The sequence below is a fragment of the Lemur catta genome, chromosome 16, assembly GCF_020740605.2.
Source record: "Lemur catta isolate mLemCat1 chromosome 16, mLemCat1.pri, whole genome shotgun sequence".
Taxonomy (NCBI): domain Eukaryota; kingdom Metazoa; phylum Chordata; class Mammalia; order Primates; family Lemuridae; genus Lemur; species Lemur catta.
This window is the reverse complement of record NC_059143.1, coordinates 23,228,779-23,245,569: the sequence shown is the minus strand read 5'-3', so window position 1 is coordinate 23,245,569 and position 16,791 is coordinate 23,228,779. Positions and strand designations below refer to the sequence as shown.

General features: G+C 39.3%; 1 protein-coding gene across 3 annotated transcripts in view; it reads right to left on the bottom strand.

Moving 5' to 3' along the window:
- Positions 1-10,273: 10,273 nt before the first annotated feature.
- Positions 10,274-16,791, bottom strand: part of RNF125 (ring finger protein 125) — a 37,614-nt gene continuing 31,096 nt past the window's right edge. Inside the window, exons 5-6 of one of the 3 annotated variants that reach the window (XM_045527579.1) lie at positions 14,321-14,428; positions 10,274-11,067 (exon numbers count right to left, since the gene is read on the bottom strand). In XM_045527579.1, the coding sequence (XP_045383535.1) occupies positions 10,981-11,067; positions 14,321-14,428 (195 nt within the window). In that variant the 3' untranslated portion in view covers positions 10,274-10,980. The other 2 variants (XM_045527578.1, XM_045527580.1) reach the window with 2 other exon arrangements.

Genomic DNA, 16,791 nt, shown 5'->3' with positions numbered 1-16,791 from the left:
AAGGGTGGAGCTACCCGAGTTCCAGTGGCTCCCACAGTGGTAGTTTCCCGCTTTGTAAATGGAACCACGGGGGTTTTTACCACCAAGTATTCTGCCCCAGTGTCCACCATGAACGTTATTGATTGGCCCCCCACTTCCATTCTGACCATAGACTCCCCGGGGGCCAAGAGTCAGGGAACCAAGTCCGTCCCATTCCGAGTCGTCCCCAGTGAGACCCATGAGGTCCTGAGTCTCGGGCTCCTGCTGGAAGCCCCTGGGCAGGTTCCTGTTTGGCGGTGGGTGGTTTCTTTTGTAGGGGCATTCATGCTTCCAGTGACCAAACTCCTTACAATAGGCGCACTGGTCAGGCTTCAGGGTCCCTTGTTTCCTGGGTCCTCCTTCCTGTGGCGGGCCAGGTCTCTTGGCTGGGTCAGGTCTTCTGAGGGCAGCGGCCAGGAGAGCAGCTTTCTGTTTCATTTTCATGTCATTCTCCCTTTGGGCAGTCCAGTCTCGATTAACCTAGACCTTCTGGGCCACTTCCATCAGCTGCATGATGTTGATTCCTCAAACCCATCAAGTTTCTGGAGTTTTTGTCAGATGTCAGTATAGGACTGCCCAAAAAATGTGGTATTCACCATCCTCTGATTTTCAGCTGCTTCTGGGTCGAAGGGTGTATAGACTCAGTAGACCGCGCAAAGGCTCTCGAAGAATTCACTCGGTGATTCCTCTGGCTTCTGGGTGATCAGAGCGACTTTGTTCCTGTTGGTTGGTTTTCTGGCTCCCTCCTGGACCCTGTGGAGGAGAGCTTCCCGATACCTTCAGCGAGCCTCTCGTCTACTCAGGGAGTTGAAATCCCAGTCTGGGTTGGTCTCGGGTGCTGGTCTCTGTGCCCACTGCTCCACGTCCAAGATCCCTGTTGGAGCCTGTTCTTGGAGCCACCTCCAGGTCCCAGCTACAACGCGGTGTCATTCTTCTGTGTTAAAAACGGTCAGAAGGAGCTGGCAACAGTCGTCCCAAGTGGGACAGTGGGTCTGAAAGATGGATTCCAGAAGATCAACGAGGGCCTGAGGTTTTTCGGAGTATGGCGGGGTGTGGTGCTTCCAGTTCAGAAGGTCAGTGGTGGAGAAGGGCTGGTGGTACAGGACTGGCTGACCTGGCTGAATTGACCCATCATCCATGACCTGCTTTGGACTTTGTACCTCACGCAGGGGCATCTGGAGGGCTGATGTTGGCGCCTGAGCAGGCAGGTGGGTGATGGGAGTGTAGGCACCTGATTCGTCCGGAACTGGCTGCAAGGAGACTGATGGTGGCGGGGTGTCTGGTGGATTCAGGGGTACTTCAGGAGGTGTCATGGTAGGGTTGTAGGGTGGCGGTGGTGGCTCCTCTTCAGGATCCTCCTGATAGATGGGTTTGGACAGTTTGGAGTCTCTGGTCCTTTGGGCCACAAAAATCTTGCTCTGTCCCTTGTTAGCACAGAACCAGACCCAAGGGGGCGTGGTCTGAGCAATCTCTAGCCATGAATCTATGTAAGGGAATTGGTTGGGATGGCCGTGAGTCCCCGTCACGATTCTCCAAACTGCTCGCACCGTGGGGACATTTAAGGTACCTGTTGGGGGCCAGTTGACCCCAAATGTGGGCCATTCGTGTTCACAGAGGGCCCTAAGTCTACTGGATCTTACCGTGATGCTGTAATCTCCTGGGAAATGCTTCTTAAAGATCTTTATCATGCATTTAAGGACTGTAGGCTTAGATTCTACACTACCCATCCTAGACCCTTGAAAAGTGTCACAGCTTAACAGACAAGCGGGGGGTTTCTCTCAGGTGTCTGCATGGCTGCATCCCTTGCAGGAACTTAGGCGCCTCTTGGCAAAGCTTTGCTGTTATAAACCCCGGGCCTGGTCACTCCTTTTAGGGGAGTGAATCACCGTTATGCCATACGACACTGCTGCAGAACCGCAGGTGAGGACCCACTCAAGTTCCCTAGCCGTAGCTGTGGAACCACAAACAGTCACTCTTCACTCACTTTTTTTTTAAATTTTTTTTTTTTGAGAGAGAATCTTGCTCTGTTGCCCGGGCTAGAGTGAGTGCCGTGGCATCAGCTTAGCTCACAGCAACCTCAAACTCTTGGGCTCAAGCGATCCTCCTGCCTCAGCCTCCCGAGTAGCTGGGACTACAGGTATGTGCCACCATGCCTGGCTAATTTTTTCTCTATATATTTTTCGTTGTCCAGCTAATTTCTTTCTATTTTTTTAGTAGAGATGGGGTCTCGCTCTTGCTCAGGCTGGTCTTGAACTCCTGAGCTCGAGCGATCCTCCTGCCTTGGCCTCCCAAAGTGCTAGGATTACAGGCGTGAGCCACCAGAAAACTTCTATTTAAAACATGGAGAAAGGGGAAGAAACCATAGAGCATGTACCATCTGTTGCTGGACAGAGTTAATAAAGCAAAGCAGAGAACCACTGTGTCTCATGGGCATCATTTGGTTGACTTGGCAGTGGTGAGAGTTCTATTGTTAAACACATCAAGCTCCTCTGATATTGTCTGTAAGGATCATTTCCATTGTTAAGGGACCGTCTAAAAGGACATTAGAGTAGACTACCTTATTTGGGGAGAGGTGGTAGATATATCTCATTTGCAATTAAGGTATTGGAATCTGGAAATAGCCTGAGGACCTGAGGCTCTCTAAGGAACTAGGACACTGGTTTTAATGAATCTGGACCCACTTATAATACACATTGGGTTTTTACCGGTGCTACAATTCTAATAAAAACATAATAATCTATTTATCAGTTTCATTTTGGGGGGAACTTCCTAAAAGCAAACACCAAAAACTTTGTCAGGTCAGTAGGGCTGCTAAATTGAAGAGCCAAGGCTGGTCTATACCCATAAAGTTTCTGTTTGTTAGCAACAGCTCTGGGGGCAATATATATCCCAGAGCACTTTGTTTGACAAACTTTATCTCAGGACACTGGATGAAGAAGGCTAGCTGGGCTGGCTGAGAGCTCTTCTTTAGCCTCTAAAAGTGTGGTCCGCAACCCCCGGGCTGGCTGCAGAGGTGCTAGTCTGTGGCCTGTTAGGAACCGGGATACACTGCAGGAGGTGTCAGGCCAGCTAGTGAAGCTTCATGTGTATTTACATATGCTCTCCCATTGCTCACATCACCACCTGAGCTCCACCGCCCATCAGATCAGCTTCGGTAATAGGTTCTTATAGGAGCCTGAGCCCTACTATAAACTGGACAAGAGAGGGGTCTAGGTTGTGGATCCTTATCAGAAGCTAATGCTTGATAATCTGAGGTGGAGCTGAGGCGGTGATGCTAGCACTGGGGAGCGGCTGCAAATGCAGATTATCGTTAACAGAGAGGTTTGACTGCACAATAAATGTAATACACTTGAATCATCCTGAAACAATTCCCTCAACCCCCCTTTGTGGAAAACTTATCTTCAACGAACTGGTCCCTAGTGCCAAAAAGGTTGGGGACCACTGCTCGAAAATATCACCACTGCTTCCAAACTGAATTCCAGTCCAATGTCCTTTGCAATGGCAGGAACATCCTGTTTGCCAAGAGGGGAGCCAGCATGGGGTGCTCTGGTGCAGCTCAGGGAGTCAAGATTCCTCAAAGCCTCCATTCCATTCATTCCTCTCCATTCTAATTGCCAGGATCTCACACTTTCCCGGTCAGGATTTCAATCTTGTATATAGAGAGAAAAGTGAATCAAAGAACTTGACTTCTGTACTTCAGTCCAACAAAGGATTGTTTTCTTCATTTGGACCTCAGCATTCTCAATTCCAAATCTTCTTTTCTCTACCCACATCCAGAAAAATCTCTATGGGAACATGTAAATTTCTTATACCTTATTGAAGATACTCAGGCAAAAATCAACACAATCTGATTTATCAGTCTGGGTCCAATCAGGAGAGGGAAACCACAGAGTAATTTGAACAGAGAAAGTTTAATATAAAAATGTTTTAGGCTGGTCATGGTGGCTCATGCCTGTAATCACAGCACTTTGGGAGGCCGAGTGGGAGGATTGCTTGAGCCCAGGAGTTTGAGACCAACCTGGGCAGCATAGTGAGACTCCTCCATCTCTATAAAGAAAATTTTAAAAAAAAAGCTGTTTTTTTAAACTGCAATAGGTTTTATGGGCTGAATTTTATCCATCCTCCAAATTTGTATGTTGAAGTGCTAACACTCAGTACCTTAGAACATGACTCTATATGGAGATAGGGCTTTTAAAGAGGTAATTATGTTAAAATGGGAGTGATACTAGCCCTGACTGGCAACTCAAACCAATAAATATCTGAGAGATTGTAGAAATACTGAAAATAGGGGGAAAAAAATTAAGCAAACAATGCTGTGTGCTTTAAGCTTCATCGGAAGTCTGGAGAGAGACCAGTGGGTGAAAAAAAAACAGCAACAGGGAGTAGAGTTGTTCAGTCTCTATATTTAAAAACTTTATTTTTGAAACCACAAGAGCTTTGCCAGTGAGATGACATTTCTTCTTTCCTGAATTTCACTGACAATTATAATTTCCCAAATGGAAATTATAATTAGCACTATATATACACCATGGTATTTGGCTTAAGATTTTTTGTTTGTTGGGTTTTTTTTTTTCAATTGTGGTTTAAAAATACATAACATAAAATTTACCATCTTGACCATTTTTGAGTGTATGTAGTACCGTAGCCTTAGAGCATTTTAAGCAGTGAGGAGGGAGCATGGCACAATCAGATGCATGCTGTTTGAAGATCTCTCTGACTGCTATATGAAGAAGAGACCATAAGGTGATAAGTGGAGGCAGGGAGGCCAATTACATGGCTCTAGGGAATCCAGGCAAGAGACCATGATGCATGGAGCAGAACTGAAGAAATGGAGATGGTGAGAAATGGACAGATTTGAACACATTTTGATGCCTTGCTGATGAATCCATCATAATTTCAGAGATTCTAATTCTGTACATCTGGGGAGGGTATAAAGATGCAATTATAACAAGCATCCCAAGTGGTTCTGATGGAGGTATTTTCTGAGCAAATATAGTTGTAAGGGACTGAAAACACACTTGGCATTTCTTGTTAGTGAATAAGAAAGAATGATTCTAAAAGAGAAATTATTGTCTTATATTTGAGAAACTGATGGGCATTTCATTTGGTAAAATGATTCCAAACTCTGAGTAAAATTAACCAAAAAATTACTGTGGCAAAAATGAATATCACTTCATGTTTCTAAAAAGCTAGTCTCATTTTGACTATTCACCCCTCCTTCCCACACATTTTTAATGTCTTTGCCCTGTGGACCTCCCTGTCTTCTCTGCCAACTCTGCCTGGCTTATACCTTCATGGTTGGCATTACTATTTGCCCTGATATCCAGTTCTCTTCTAAATGAGAAGATTGCACTTCCCCAGTGCCTTGATGTTACATATAGCCGTGCGACTGAGATTGGCAAATGAAATGTGGGGAGAAATGACCTGTGTAACCAACTTTCCAGGCTGTTGTGATGAGGGGTGACGTAGGAAAAACACGATGATAACCAACTGCCATGAGATAAAAGCACCCTGGAATTCTGAGGCTGGAGCACAAACAGCTGCCCTGGAGAATAGTCAGGACCCTGGTAGACCTTGGTGAGCACTAGGAGCTGGGGGTTGTCGTAACTGCATCATAACCTAATTTATCTTGACCAATATCTCTCCCTGTGGTTCACCTTTATTGGGCCTCTTATATGGCTATTGGGGGGGAAATGATTAGCTTTAAGACCCATGTGTGGTCTTCTCTGAAATCTTCGGGATTAAAACACCACATGATTTTCCAGTAGCATGTAAACACATACATATTTCTTGGCCTCAAGGATCTCAGACATAGGTGTCCCCTTGTAATATTTTGTCTTACTTATTTCAATAATCTATCTGATGAAGGTAAATCCTCTCAACCAAGCCTGGGTTCCCTCTTTTAGGATGTCACTCAGCAAATAGAGGCATCAGAGGTTTTGTCAATGCCTGTACCTCTTATCATGAAAAATCCAAAAATTCATATGCTCATGACACATGGGTACACATGACAGCTACAGCCATTCAAACTTAGTATGGATTTAGCAGAGTGAGATATAGAGAATCCATTTACATCTTACCTTTTAAGTTTTAGTGAAGCCTCTCGCTAACAGAACAAGAATTTCATGTTGCTGAGTATTACCTTGGCCAAATCAGGGTTTCTAAACCTCTGCACTATTGACATTTTGGGCAGGATAGTTCTTTATTGCGAGGGGGTGTCTTGTGCACCCTGGAATGTTGAGGGGTATCCCTGGCCTCTATCCAGATCCCAGGCCAACAGCACACCACACCCATGTTATGACAACCAAGAATGTCTCTAGACATTGCCAATATCCACAGAGAGGCAAAATTACCCCTGGTTGAGAACTAATGGCCTAAAATGAATGTATATTTTTGTGATAGATACTGCTCAATGATAACAATTTAAAAATTGTGTTAGGTTTGTGTAAAAAATTTTCAAGATCAATATTTAAGAATACACACAGGAGATATTTTAATGAAAGCAATGGTCCTGCCATTCTTTATTTCTCACAGTAACACATATTTACAGAAAAAAGAATCATACATTTTAAATTCTGATCATTATACAGATTTTTTGTGGTTGAACAGTAAAAGAATGAATCTTTTAGTGACTTTTTAAAATACCTTCAGTGTTGGAAGATACAAATTATATGATAAACATTCAATAACTGGAGTAAACTCACTTCAAAAGGAAAGACACTTAGCACCCAGTAAAAGTAATGAAATGCAATCTCATTGGGGACGGGATCTCTTAGGAGATCTGACCCAGAACCTTATCTTTACCATAGATTCACAATCAATCCCATTTTTCAACCTACATTTTAGAAACTTGGGTGCAAAATTATGTGAAAGAGAGATCTCCATAGGTTTTTGTAGGGTCAGAAGAATTTAGCTTTAGAATAACATGTGAATCAGTTTTTCCGTTATGAGGCCTTGAAAAAGTTATATCCTAAGGAGCCATAGAGTCAAACTTTGATAGTCAATAGTTTCAAATAGATTTTCATTTTTAAAAACAATGAATTATAAATTCCTCTTTATAAAAGGCTAAAGGCACAGTGAAACAATGAATATTTGTGCTTCACCATTTTACAACTCAAAATAATTCAGAACACAAAATAATTCAGGTGGCCAGCACCTAATCTGTCCTGTAGGTGGCAAAGTTATCCTAAGAGGAATCCAAGGACAAGATTCAGAATTGCTGTACTGAGGTTAATAGTGGCAGATGACTTAAAGCTTCATTTAAAAGTTTTAAAATTTTTTCAAGTTTTACAGATTTTAAGGATGCCTTTTCTCTTGCTCTGCATTAACATAGATTTGTCTGGATAGTCAGTACTAATGCTCAGAAATAAGTTCTTTTATTTTTCAGGGGCTACATTTTCAGTATGATTGTTTCTGAAAAATTCCTCTCCTTTTGCTTTTTTGTCCAACAGGTTTTGCTTTATTGTGTGATTCATCTAACTTGAAGGAAGAGAGGTTGGGAAACTAAAAATCAGTTGTTACTCGTCAGCAGCTGTGAAAAGCAAGCTTGAAACCAATTAAAAGAGAGGATATGAAGCCCCCTAGATTTCGGCCAGCTTTACATTTTCTCAGTTATCTTGTACTGGATGGAAGAACAATATCGAGACTTTTAAGAAGTTATGGATAATTTTTTACAGAATAATTGGGGCACCATGATGATGACTATCCTTAGGTGTAAGGAACAAAGAAGTTTGTAAATGATTACAATTAAAAAGTTAACTCTAGCCAAATAACGTTTTATCCTCGGGAGTTGATATCACTTGTCTTCATAGCTCCTTTGCTTCCTTTCAAGATGGAGATACTAATCTATATCCTGGATTCGTCATTAAAGAGCCAGACATGAAAAGCAGCCAGAGCCATCAAATAAAGACTAGTAGCAAGCACTAAATATAGTTACTTGAAGAGCTGAGACTAAATGGAGGATAAAAAGGAGAAAGTATAGTATGTTATAGCAGTATGTTCTGAAAATGCTGACACAGTACAACTATTTCAAAAATAAGGGAGAAAGGGAAGAGCAAATGAACACTTTTTCAATTGTTCCAATTATCATATTGGTTGTGGTTGTATATGTATTGTTATTCTCAGACAGTGGCATGTGTAAGGTAAATAAAGGAAATGAGTAATTACGAGATATTCTAATTCTACCATGCCCTATGCCCTTGAAAACCAAGATTCTCAGTATAGAAGAATAGAGATATAGTTGTAACAGAAAGGTTAGGTAAAAACCATGTAATAACAAATTTTATTTAGAAGTATCAAGAGACTTATGTGTTTTATCTTTAAAAACATATAGCTATTTCCTAGCTCTCTCCTACAAATAATGACCAACCCAGTAGCAATGAGTAACCAAGCTCAGACTATGTTTTCAAAAAACCATTTCTCACTCAAAGAAACCAGGCTTCTTAGGGAAATGGCCAATTCCAGGTCTGGGGCAGGAAACATGCAGGTTGAGCCTGTGATATTTTGTCAAACAAGATAGCAGGAAGCTATTAAAAACTTCTAAAGTGGTGTCAAAAAGACTCAGAACCAACTTTCAATGACCAATGATACCACAATTTGAACTTCAATAAAATAATATTTGTAATGGATTGAAGCTCCTCAAATATGTTTGTCCCCACAAGTTCATAATACCTATGTCTTAAAATACCTGGAAGATGATAGGAAACAAGTTTATTATCTTGAAAACTGGTAAATAAAGGGGGAAGATTCAAATATTTATTTTCTGTCTCCTATATGAACTCTACCACTGGTTAACCACGTTGCAAATGCAGGGAAGGAAATAATATCTTTATAAAAATGTTCCAACTAGGGCCGGGCACGGTGGCTCACGCCTGTAATCCTAGCACTCTGGAAGGCCAAGGCGGGTGGATTGTTTGAGCTCAGGAGTTCCAGACCAGCCTGAGCAAGAGCGAGACCCCGTCTCTACTAAAAATAGAAAGAAATTAGCTGGACAACTAAAAATATATATAGAAAAAATTAGCTGGGCATAGTGGCGCATGCCTGTAGTCCCAGCTATTGGGCAGGCTGAGGCAGGAGGATTGCTTGAGGCCAGAAGTTTGAGGTTGCTGTGAGCTAGGCTGACACCACAGCACTCTAGCCAGAGCAACAGAGTGAGACTCTGTCTCAAAAAAAAAAAAAAAAAAAAAATTAAAAAAAAAAGTTCCAACTAATAAATCAAATTAAAAAGAAATGATAAGGGCAGGCGTGGTGGGTCACGCCTATAATCCTAGCACTCTGGGAGGTGGAGGCAGGAGGATCCCTTGAGGTCAGGAGTTCAAGACCAGCATGAGCAAGAGTGACACCTATATCTGTACTAAAAATAGAAAAAATTAGATAGGCATGGTGGCGCATGCCTGCAGTCCTAGCTAATGGGGAGGCTGAGGCAGGATGATCGCTTGAGCCCAGGAGTTTGAGGTTGCTATGAGCTAGGCTGATGCCACTGCACTCTAGCCTGGGCAACAGAGCAAGACTCTGTCTTAAAACAAACAAACAAACAAACCCCCAAAGAAATGATAGAATTAGAATATTCCCCAAACTACAATGAATGAATAGATCTAGGCTTTGAGTATCAATTTCGGCTAATGTCACAAAAAGAGAGAAGAAGACATTATGTGACCTCTGATGAAAGAATAGACCATGAGACCATGACCTATAGTCTTCCCAAAAAGATTGAACCTGAGTCTGTTCAAACCTTTGGATCCATGTGCCAATATCCAGAGGACAGAGGAACATGCTGAATTGCATCATAAGGGCACAATTAGCAAAATACAGATTTCAGGAAACCTATAGGTCCTAAGACCAGGTTCTTCAATAGGTAAATTTTAAGCAAAAGGAAGGAAGAAGGAGGAACTTGTAGATTAAAAAGAAATATAAAATATAACTCTAATAAAACAATTTAAAATGAATATTAAAGTATAAAGATATGCACTTATATCTTTATCTTTGTTATAAAATAATAAAGAAATGTAAAGGAAGTGATTACTGTTGAAATCAGTCTAGTGGTTACTTTTGTGGGATTGTAATTGTGATAGGACACAAAGAGGATATATGGGGTGACTGGCAGAGTTCTAAGAGTGTTTCCTTATAATAATGCATTAGGCTATAAACCTTAAGCATTTGTGTTTTATTTTGTAATTTCTAAAGGGTTAAAATTTAAAAAGAAATCAAAGCCCTTAGGGTTTTCCACTAAAAATTATGGATGTGAATACTTCTACTATAAATATCAGATAATGGTTCTTAAGAAATTGCCTATATTATAGAAATGTTTCTAAATAATAAGCTACAAAAATTTGAAAAATATAGTATTAAATTCTTCTATATGTATATAGTTATAAAAAGTCAAAGAATTAAGTATACTTTTCTAACACAAAATTTATTTTGTTACAATATTATGTAATACAGTTTGGTTAAATGAACTTTGTTGATTTCCAAAATTTTCCTTTCCTACTCCCATACAAAATTATTCATGTTATTATATTAGATATTAAAACAAAAGCTTTGGAACAGATTTCTTATTTCCTAAAATGTCTGCACTTTGCTTCACTCTCCATCTTTTCACATAGAACAAAGATTAGTTTTCATGCCTAACCATGATGGTCATTATTAATATGTAGTATTACACTCAGTATCATCAAATTTGCAAATAGAGATCCTCTACCTACATGCTTAGCCTGTGTCTCTTCCATATATTGACTGACATAGATGAATTTTTGTTGTTAAATGTCTTAGAAACTCAAGAATGTAAGACAGATTTAAACCATCAAAATGAAAGCAGATTTAAATGCACTATACCAATAACCATAGGCAAACATATAACTGTGTTGTACATTTTTGTCCATCAAACATTGACAATCTCTCTCTAATTGTTTAAGCAGCATCTTATGGTGCAAGTGAATGGTCCCCTTCCTCTTCCTTTTAATAAGATTATGTGGTGTTCGAGTGATTCACATATTCAAGAAGTGACCGGTCTAAGACTCTTCGGATAAGAGCTTCCTCAATTATATTAAAATCCTACAATAAAGAAAAATAATTAGAAACATCCAGAGTCAAAAGTGTTTCAGAAACTGGAGGATGATGGTCAATGCAATGCCCTCATTTTGCAGGAAACTGAAGCTCTGAGTTAAGTGACTTGTCCAAGGTTTCACAAAGCCTGTCACAGAACCCAGGAGTTTTGCCTTGGGGCTAACACATTTTCTATTTCACTTAACTGTCTATCAATTAACTAGTTACTATCATAACAAAATAGTCTTGATTTGGAATTTGAAATTTTTATTTGACATAATTAGTAGTTTTTAGTCAATATTACAAATGCTGGTCACAGAGCTATGTTCCACACAAACATGTCACATGGAGTTAAGGCATCCCCCCAGGATTCCCCAATGCCAGCAATACTACTGAATATCTATTTCTGAAAAAAAAAAATAGTTGAAAACAAAACTCTCTTTCTCCTCGTTCCCGTATGTGTCAAAATGGAATTCAAAGTCAGCACATTCTATAAATAAAACAAAAACCATTAGGAACCCTTCCCTCTGCAATCCCTCCCCTCTTCCATAATTAACAAACAACACAACTGAAATCTCTATTCAAAGTCCATTCTAAAACATAAAAACAAATAAACAAAATCCAAAGGAAAGCCATAAAGCACAGTAGAGCACAAGGTTTGGACATGATATCAGCTTGTTCTTAGGCAATTTAGTTAACCTTTGAGCTTCAGATATTTCGCAGTTAAATGAGGATAAAAATATTCACCTCACAGAAGTTGCTGCAAGGAATAAAATGAGATAATAATATGCATAAAGTGTCTAGCTTAGTCCACAGTAGCTCAGGAAACAAAAAATCAAAACAAAGAACACTACTTCAAGCTCACTTTTCATACCCAAGAATATGGTTTTGAGTGGCTGGAAAATATTCTTATCAAAGTAGCTTCGTCCTGACTAGCTCCAGGGTCATCCTTCATCTGAAAGATCTTGAGACTAGACTGAACATGAGTAACCAGAAAGGCATGGAATCGACCTGCTTTTAGAACATCTTATAGAGTTAAGATAAAGAGGAACCCCTTTATGTTAGCAATGAGAACCCATGGACCCAAACCAGGTTCTAGAACCTATGTGCCTTAAGGGACGAGAGATGGAGTGGAAATTATGAAGCCTCTGTCATGTACCTTGTTCAATTCTTCAAGTGGTCCTAATAATCCTACTTATTTCCACCCCATCTCCAACTTGCCCTAACATCTGTGCCTGAACTGTGCAAATCACTTTATATGCATTACTTTATCCTAACAAGAGCTTTTGGGAGTAGGTGCTTTTGCTCTGCTCATTTAACAAATGAACAAACTGAGGTTCAGAGGTTAAATATCTTCCCCAAGGTCACAGACAGCTGTGACAGAGCTATTACTTAAACCTAGGTTAGAACCCAAGCTTCTTGTGTCCAATCTAGATAGATCTGTCCAATAGGCAGATCGGAAAGCATGGATAAAATTTTCAAATGACAATCTTCAACAATTATTAAATTTCATCTTGAAGTTGCATAAAAACAGTCAAAATCATGTAACAATTATATGCAAATTTAAATTTAACCCTTTACATTTTATGTATTTAGATAAAAGTAACAATAAAATATATTATTTCAGAACATGACTATGAGTGATTTTCTTCCCTACAATAGGCAATACTCCTTTGCTGAGATGGGCTTAGGGGACAATGCCTTATTTCCACATGGCAACATATGGACCAAAGTAGAGCAAAGGCTATGTGAACTTTTTCCCCCCCAGTAGAGATATTTCCATTGCATATGTTAACTTTTTGTTTGCTATTCTCATTTCTCACAATGGGAAATATATTCATAAGTATTAAGACTATTCATATTATATGTAACTTTTTTTCCACCTTAAATACTCTTAATATAATGAGATTGATCATGAGTTGGTTATTGAGGCTAGGTCATGGGTATAAGGGGGTTCATTATATTATTCTGTATACTTTTGTGTACGTTTAAATTGTTTTCATAATAAATTTTTTTTTGTTTAAAATTTCAATAAACACAAGCTTTGTGTTTTATAGAATTTAAAATAAAAATTAAAAGGCCTATAGGTCTTACTATACTGATAATGTCATGTCTAATCTATTATTGGCCATGCAACATACCATAAAAGCAACTGGATGCTGGGCAAACTCTGAGCCATTCCATTATATACATATATATATATATATATATATATATATATATATATATATATATATGAATGGAAAAAATATATATATATTGATTGATTGAGACAGGGTCTTGCTCTGTTGCCCGGGCTAGAGTGCAGTGGTGTCATTGTAGCTCATTGCTGCTTGTAGCTTCCAGTTCCGGGCTCAAGGGATCCTTCTGCCTTTCAGACTTCTGAATAGCTCAGACTATAGGCACACACCACCACACCTGGCTAATTTTTCTGTTTTTTGTAGAGATGGGGTCTCACTATTGCCAGGTTGGTCTTGAACTCCTGGGCTCAAGCAGTTCTCTCAACTTGGCCTCCCAAAGTGCTAAGATTACAGGTGTGAGCCACCACGCCTGGCCCATTTCACTACTGATGTGATTTCATCTCTGTTATATAAGTTCTCAACTCCACAGTTATCATAACTATATATAGGGAGAGACTAGAGTAAAAATTAAAATAATTTGGCCAGGTGTGGTGGCTCACACCTGTAATCCTAGCACTCTGGGAGGCCAAGGTGGGAGGATCGCTCAAGGTCAGGAGTTCAAAACCAGCCTGAGCAAGAGTGAGACCCCCGTATCTACTAAAAATAGAAAGAAATTAGCTGGACAACTAAAAATATATAGAAAAAATTAGCCGGGTATGGTGGCACATGCCTGTAGTCCCAGCTACTTGGGAGGCTGAGGCAGAAGGATTGTTTGAGCCCAGGAGTTTGAGGTTGCTGTGAGCTAGCCTGATGCCACAGCACTCTAGCCCAGGCAACAGAGTAAGACTCTGTCTCAAAAAAAAAATAATAATAATAATTAAAATAATTTAAAAGTTAAATATGGTTCTTTATACAATGGCTATCTAGATCACAAAGAAAATAATTTTGTCCAAGGCAGATAACCACTTCAATATTAATAGTCAAATTTATAAAACACTTTGTTTTCATGATTTCCTACTTAATGCTAACACTTAACACTTCAGCCATATATACATTTTTCTCTCTCATTCACTTGGATTAAGAAGGTAAGCTTAACACAGATATCATAAAAACATAACGTAAAAATAAGAAAATGTACTTACTATGAAATCATCATAAAACAAAGTGTGACTAACTTGCAAATGTCTTATTAAACTGCCATTGAAGCTACTTGGATTCTCATTAGGTAGTAAACGGCAAAGTGGACAGAACTGGAAAGAAAGAAGACCAAGAGTTCAAGAAAGAATTTAAAACAATCATTGGTGTCAGAATTTAAAAACATAAGTAACGATTCAACAAAATGAATTTTAACTTTATGGATCCATTGGCCATACTTCAGAATTATGTTATAAAATTGCATAAATGTTAAAGCAACATTAAATAAAACTGCATTTATTTCTTCATATGCATTTCTCATCCATATGCATACATGACAGTATGACTTTGTTTCATAGTTATCAATTTATTATTTAAACAATATTACAGTTAGTAGATATATCATAATTTACTTTGATATATCTACCTCTTGGAATACTTTGTATGTGGATATTTTGTTAATGCAAATGATATCACCTCTACTATTTACCTTTTGGGGGATTATTTCCTTAGGATAAATGCCCAGAAATGGAGATCACTAGGTCAACAGTTATGAACATTTATGGTTCACAGTATCTATTGCTCTATAGTTTTTTCCTGTTATCAGCAATATGTATTAATAGATTAAAACACACTACCATTACTTATTATTTACATATATTTTTCTAAGTTAATAGCCATTAGTGGCTATTTTTAAAACTTTTTCATTGTGAGATATTTATAAACTCACAAGAAATTATAAAAATAATGCAGAGATCTCATGTCTTCATTACCCAGCTTCCCCAAATGATAACATCTGACATAAGTACAGCACATTGTTGAAACCAGGAAATTAGCAATTAACCAGAGTAACAGACCTTACTTAGATCCACCAGTTTTTGTGTGTAGTCATATTTTTAGGGGTGTATGTGTGTGTGTGTGTATAGTTCTATGAAATTTTATCACATATATAGATTTGTACAACCACAACACAATCAAGATATAGAAGGCTTCTATTACTATGAAGAAACTCCACTGTGCTGCTACCCATTTACTTCCTCCTCTCTCCCTAACCTCTGATCTGTTCTCCACTTCTATAATTTCATCATTTTGAGAGTGTTATATAAATAGAGTTACACAGCTGCGGTCCCCAAGCCCCAGGCTGCAACCATGGCCTGTTAGGAACCCAGCCCCACAGCAGGAGGTAAGCCGGCAGCAAGCCAGTGAGAGAGCGAAGCTTCATCTGTATTGACAGCCGCTCCCCATTGCTGGCATCACCACATAAGCTCCGCTTTCTGTCAGATCAGCAGGGGCATCAGATTCTCATGGTAGCTTGAACCCTCCTGCAAACTGCACATGTGAGGGATCTATCCAGGTTGTGTGTTTCTTATGAGAATCTAATGCCTGATGATCTGGTTAGGTGGAGCTGAGGTGATGATGCCAGCACTGGGGAGTGGCTGCAAATACAGATTACCGTTAGCAGAGAGGTTAACAATGTAATAATAATACAAATAAAGTGCACAATAGATGTAATGAGTTTGAATCATCTCAAAACCACCCCCATTCTCCAGTCTGTGGAAAAACTGTCTCCCATTAAACTGGTCCCTGGTGTCAAAAAGGTTGGGGACTGCTGTTATACAGTATTTAACTTTTTTTTTTTTTTTTTGGAGTGCCCAGGCATGAGGGCAGTGGCATGATCATAGCTCACAGCAACCTCAAACTCCTGGGCTCAAGTGATCCTCTTTGCCTCAGCCCCCCGAGTACCTGGAACTATCTGCATGCACCACTATGCCAGCTAATTTTTGTACTTTTTGTAGAGATGGGGGCATGCTATGTTGCTCAAGCTGGTCTTGAACTCCTGACCTCAATCAATCCTCCCACCTCGGCCTCCCAAAGTGTTAGGATTACAGGCATGAGCCACTGCACCTGGCAGTATTTAACCTCTTGAGATTGGCTTTTTCCACTGAGCACAAGGACTTTGAGATCTGTCAAAGTTGTTGGGTGTGTCAGTAGTTCCCTGCTTTTTATTCCTGAGTAGTATTCCATGGTATGGATGGCTCACAGTTTGGTTATCTATTTACCCTTTGAAGAATGTCTGGATTGTTTCCAGTTTTTGTTTGTTACGAATAAAGCTACTATGCTATAAATTTATGGATAATACTGAGTATTTATATACAGATGTTTGCATAAACAGAAGTTTTCATTTCTCTAGGATAAATATCCAAGAGTGGGATTGTTGGTCATACAGTAAGTGGATATTTAACTTTGTAAAAAACTGCCACACTGTTTTTCAGAGTGACTGTACCATTTTATATTCTCACTAGCAATGTGTGAATTATTCAGTTTTTCCTCATTCTTGCCAGCATCTGGTACTGTCAAAATTTTTTTATTTTAGCTACTTTGATAGGTGTGTAGTGGTATCTCACCATGGTTTTAATTTGCATTTCCCTAATGGCTAATATATACTGCGTTATTACATTTTATTCCAGGTTTTTAAAAA